General features: G+C 36.6%; 1 protein-coding gene across 3 annotated transcripts in view; it reads right to left on the bottom strand.

Annotated features, from left to right (window-relative positions):
• Positions 1-1,349: 1,349 nt before the first annotated feature.
• LOC108753701 (protein apterous-like) overlaps positions 1,350-5,721 on the bottom strand; it is a 48,153-nt gene continuing 43,781 nt past the window's right edge. For all 3 annotated transcript variants that reach the window (XM_018495561.1, XM_018495553.1, XM_018495570.1), the window contains exon 6: positions 1,350-3,762. In XM_018495561.1, coding sequence (XP_018351063.1) covers positions 3,547-3,762 — 216 coding nt within the window. In that variant the 3' untranslated portion in view covers positions 1,350-3,546. The remainder of the gene's footprint in view (positions 3,763-5,721) is intronic.

The following is a 5,721-nucleotide window of genomic DNA, read 5'->3' as shown; positions in this document are numbered from 1 at the left end:
ATCACGTGCCTGATCGAGATCTCTTGTCTTTTCTTTCTTGGCTATCAGGTTTAATGTATCGTAAATTATAGCTATTATATACCGTAATTGATAGTAAATTTATCCATTACTTCTGCCATTTGTCGCTATAAAAATCATCGAAAAAGCCATATACTTGCGCTTATTGTATTTTTATTTTATTGTTACCGAAGCTGCCTCGGATTCTTGCTTCTTTTATATTAAATCTGTGAACTCATGTTTTTCGTGTCACAATTCTTTCGTAGAACAAAAAGGAGAGATGCCATAATAGACCGGCAAGTAGGATGTTTATGATGTCTTATAACGGACGCTATTTACCAGCCTTTACTGGAGAAAAGAAATACTATTATGGCCGTACAGAATTACGCTTCTGTGCTCGACGAGTGTAATTTACACAAAGTTGCGTAATTCGGTTCGCCATGGAAGATATAATGTCAGCTTTAAGACGCATCGCATTTTCATAGCTCCGCATAATCGAGCCATTAAATTGTCGATATCACGACATGATGCAGAAGAAATTCGATGAATGCTGCATGTCGTCTGCAGTTTGAATAAACAAAGCCCGTAAATAAGACGGAAAATGTAAATAACAGGCGGAAACTCTTGAGATTCGATTTGGTTTTATATTAATATGTCTGTATTTGTTTCCCGATATTTTGTGAAATTCCAAGCAAATGCGACAGATTCACATTCTAAAATTGCAGTGAACAGAAATATAACATAAGACAGTGTTGCAGGCTTGTGATTTAAGTCCTTCTTTCCGATCAATTTAAAAATATGATATTGTGTTGGATCGACTTTATGTATTTCCTTTTTTTACGCGTATAAATGGAGCGTGTTGGAATATTCCGCCGTTATTGCCGGTCAGTGAATCCATGCCTACCAGTTGACCAACTGGTAAGACAAGACGGACAATGTGTGCACCGGTTTTTGTTAGGTGAAATTCTGGTTCACCATCGTTGGTTTTGCACGCCATCATGCGACTTTCCATTACGTTCGTGGAAAGTTTCAGATTCTGTTATCGAGAGCTAGTTCTGTGAACTTCGCGAATAGAAGAATAATATGCAATTCCAGGTCCAGTTTTATATCCAAAGGGAAAATGACATTAAACGACATACAGGTTTTTTGCACAAAAAAGTTACGCGCAGGAACTTAACGCTCTTTTAATTAATCGTTGTTAATATTTCCGATAAAATCTCGCAAAGCTGCCATTTATTATTCAGTAAAAAATAAGTAAATAGCCATTTTTTTTTCAACTAATATCCATACCGTAGGAGAGATTTAGACCACATTAATCGAAAATGAATCCTTTAAGAAAATTTATTTGCGATGGGAAAATGGAGAGGAAGTGACGTAGGGGGAAATACAAACGCATACAGACACACGACATATATTGTCAAAATATATTCAATGAAAAAATGATGTTGCAAAAGTTGGACAATTCTTCCGCATTATTACAAGGAGGACTAATATTGTAGTAGGAGCAATAATAACAATAGTGTCCTGCGTATCTTCATTTACTATTACTTTTACCTCTCGTCTAGAGAAGTACGACCGCTACCGAATGCAATTAATAGGGCCCTACAACTTATAACGGTGCCTTAAAGAAAACGCGCGAGGAACGTTCTTTATTTACAGTAATAACCAGGTCGAACCATGGAGTTGCTTCTTTATGGGTTTGTCGCGGTCTGATCTTGAGCAATATTGTACAATTACAATAATGCGCGTTCGCTGCTCGTTCTTTCTTTTATAAATAATTAATATTATCCTCTCGTCAAAATCCAGCGTTTCGCTCGAGCATTCGATATGGAGTCAATTAATTTCTAAAAGTATTCGGGTGCGTTCATTCAATTGATGGTACAAGTATCTGTTTTCAAAGAAAAACGTAAATTTCGATTATTTCGATCAGCATACCGAACGAATAGTTTTGCTAAAGTGTCTAAAATTTTTGTTGGACACACAAATCTGAAAATAATTATTCGATCATCAGAAAGTTCAAACTGTAAAAAGTTTCGATATTCTAGCAATTAATGCCTTACATAATTATCGTGTCCAACAAAATTGTTTTCAAATCTGTATCTAGATTTTTTTTGGTCAGCAAAACCGTTCTTTCTTTGTAGTAGTCAATTTGATTAATCCTAATTTGTATTCGCTTCAAAATTTCCATAATTTATTCGCGGGTCCTACGTATTTTAAATTAATGTATCTTTGCTTAAATTAAACGTAATTAAATATCTTTTATTTATTTTAAAGGTTTGAGGAATATAAGATTACATGATTCAAAATTATCCCATATAGGGTTTTACAATCAGCCCAATGCTGGACTATTACTTATTGATACCTAGTCAGTTCAAGTACTGACTAGGTATTAGCAATTTACACAGTACTGACTAAGTACTTAGCCAGTCATTTGCCAGTGATGGCCTAGTACTGGTTGACAAACTTTGGCTGTCATTTGTCAGCTAGTTATTGGACTGTGGTGGCTAACAGAATTTTAGCCGTCATTTGTCAGTGAATTATTTGCCAATAATAGCCCAGTACTGGTTGACAGAACCTTAGCCGTCAGTTGACAGTCATAGTATGACTAAGCGATGGTTTCGTTGTAACTGCTGAAGACCCTATATGGGATGTAAGGTTGTATGAAAAACATTTATTATAAACAATTTTTCGCAACGTAGTTGAAAGAAATGTCCGAGTGTGGACTCACGAATATAGATTGTGATTAAAGAATTAAAAAATGGGATTCTCAAGCAGTGACAAGATACTCATACGGTGAAGTTAAAAAGTATCAGATAATCAGTAATTCAGTAAATCGTTTCGTCGACCGATGTAACAATTAACGTCCTTCAAACATATAATAAATGAAAGACCGCGCGAGAGTTTCATTCGTTGTCAGATGACAGCAACCGACAACTGTTCGAGAACTGCTCGCGAAACGCAGAATTTTCACAGCACTGGTAATGTTCGCGATTTTTAGTTAGACTTAGGCGAATAAATAAATCTCGTTCACTAATTACATTGCCCTCAACAAACGACTTTAGTGTTTCGCGGCGGAGCGCCGCAATTCGAGCTACAATAAATACAACGATTTTATCAATTAAACGGATTCGCGCGTCAGCGCGTCAAATTTTAAATATATCGTCTTGATTCGAAGCGAGGACCTCGAGAAGTTCGTTTTCGGCTCGCGGGACGATAATACGAGAAATAAACTTTCTCATACATTTCGTCCATCGAAAGAGAACTCGCAATTCGACAGAAAAAAGTCGGCGCTCTAAAAAAAAAATTCACTCCTCGAGTCTTGCTCCACGAGTGGTCTTTGCTAATTCGCCCGCAAATTTTCGTTCACGGAAAAGTTATTCCTCTTTCCTTTTTACACGCTCACCGACTATTCACAATTCATTGTTCTCACGCACTCGTCGAGCGAGTTCACTCACGTCCGTAAGGATGCACGTCCCAATACCGATGTCCTGTCGCAAGACGAGGATGTGCGACGCGCTAGCTAGAAAGCACGGACTCGGACGTCAAGGATCACGCGCAGTCCAGGGATGCCAGAGACGCAGGACTGTGGGGACCGCCGAGCATGAAGGGCGGACTCATCGGCGGCCCGCCACTTCCGGTGCTGTTCCCGTAGAGCTCAAGGTCGCCGAGATTACCGCCGTCCACTCCGCCGTCGCACTTGTCGGACTTGCCCTCCTGCTTCAGTACCATACGCCGCCATTTTGCTCGCGCGTTCTGGAACCAGACCTGAGAACAAGACGAGCAGAGGGTTTCGGTCATTACGTACGAAAGCTTGAGTTATCGCTCAAGCTTCGCATATGACCTCGCAAAATTCAATTATAGGAGAGAGGAAACGCGATTAATTTAAACAATTGATTACGGACTTAATGTAAATATTTTCAGGAAACGGTAAAGTGACGTTGCGTTCGTATAACCTTCAACTATAATATAAAAATTATTTTAAACAAGAGAGGTGGGTGCATAAAATGCAAGCATTATTTTTAATTCGCGATATTTTTAAAGGTATTAATAATTTTGAAAATTTTTATAATAAAGAAAATAAAAATCCTTGATTCTTTAATTTTAATGAAGAAAACTATTTTGTTACTTTCCATCAATTAATTAAGAGCAAATTCATTATAACCTTAGAAAATCGTAGCACAGAAAAACCTATATAAATAGCCAAGCGCGACTGTGGTTATGAAAGACATTGATCGTTTAATATGACAGTAATATTTTTGATGAAGATAGAAGAAAGTTAGACAAAGAATTAAGAAAAAAAGGAGTTTTGAATAAAATATATTTTTTTATGGATTAAACAAGGAATGCAGTTAAACTATTTTGTTTAATTAATTCCGTATAAAGAAGATTAGAAAAATAATTTAATATCTGTTCTAAAATATTTTTATGTTATACAACTTGAAGTGACAGATTAAAAGCACGTTAATGTTCACCATCCGGTGACGTCTTGGATTAATAAAAAACCCTATTAAAACTACACACCTAAGCGTTTTAAAGCGTTTTAATTACTTGAAGTACAAAATACTTTCATCACATTCCGATGATTGACAGAGGGAGGTGTGTTCAAAGGTTTTTATTTACAATTTAAAACTTCATTTAGTATCAAGACGTAAGATTATACAATCGTCTAAAAATTTTCGCTTTCGGATCCAAATGACCCGTCGTTATAATCGAGAGATAACAACGTTATTCATGCCATGCAGAAAAGAATTCATGAACGCCTTATACATCCGCAAACTCGTAGCGTTAGATAAGAGTTCCTCTTCCTATTCGCGTGGACTCGCACACGGACACGCGTGCGCGCCTTCGCGAAGCTTCCTCTATATTCGCGATAAATGAAAGACGATGCGATCCGACGTCGCCATTTTCAAGACAGTCTCCTCCCCCGCAGACTTCCAACGAAAGAACTCGCGGTCCGACTACTCGTGCGTATCCCACCTCGAGTGCGTGAGCTCGCGCGCGCGCGCGCGTTTACCGGTGTATCTGTGCGCGCGCGGCAGGCAAGTATTCGCGCGTTTCGCGATCAATATCAAGCAAGATGGCGACCAAGAACCCTACGAATACAATAGCGGCCACCTCCAACCCTCTCCTTCGGCTCGACGAATGGGCGCAGAATCGAGACTATGTAACAACCGGAATCATTGTTATGCGGAAGATTGGAGAAAACATGGCGATGATTTTTGAACGGCGTCATTTTTTCCAAATTCTGCTTTCTAAAATTACGTTTTGCTTTACTTTAAAGAAATGATAGTTTCGTCACAGAGAGGTGTATTAAGAATTTATCATCACACACAGATTTAAAAATTTCGAACTCAAGGATATAAAAAAGAGAGTAAGATAAAATAAATCGTAATCACTCTTCAATATATAATTACCCTTTATATTTCAATATTTCTTATTTCAATAATTTTATTTTAGTAATTTTTTTGGAATCAATTTTTCTATAACACTTAAAAATAACTTGAATTATGTTTTTATAATGGATTAACAGTACAGGGTAATTAAAAAAATAAATTAAAAATATTAAATAAAAGTAATTAAAAAATAAATAAAAGAATAAAATAATTATTTCATTTTATCACCTTTTTATTGTATATCCTCAGGTCAGAAACTTTTGAATTTTATTAAATATGTATTTATAACTATAATATATAATTAGAAATAAATATAATTAAATTATATTTA

The sequence above is a fragment of the Trachymyrmex septentrionalis genome, unplaced genomic scaffold (genome assembly GCF_001594115.1).
Source record: "Trachymyrmex septentrionalis isolate Tsep2-gDNA-1 unplaced genomic scaffold, Tsep1.0 scaffold114, whole genome shotgun sequence".
NCBI classification, from domain to species: domain Eukaryota; kingdom Metazoa; phylum Arthropoda; class Insecta; order Hymenoptera; family Formicidae; genus Trachymyrmex; species Trachymyrmex septentrionalis.
The sequence above is the reverse complement of the archived record's forward strand: the minus strand, read 5'-3'. Positions and strand labels throughout refer to the sequence as shown.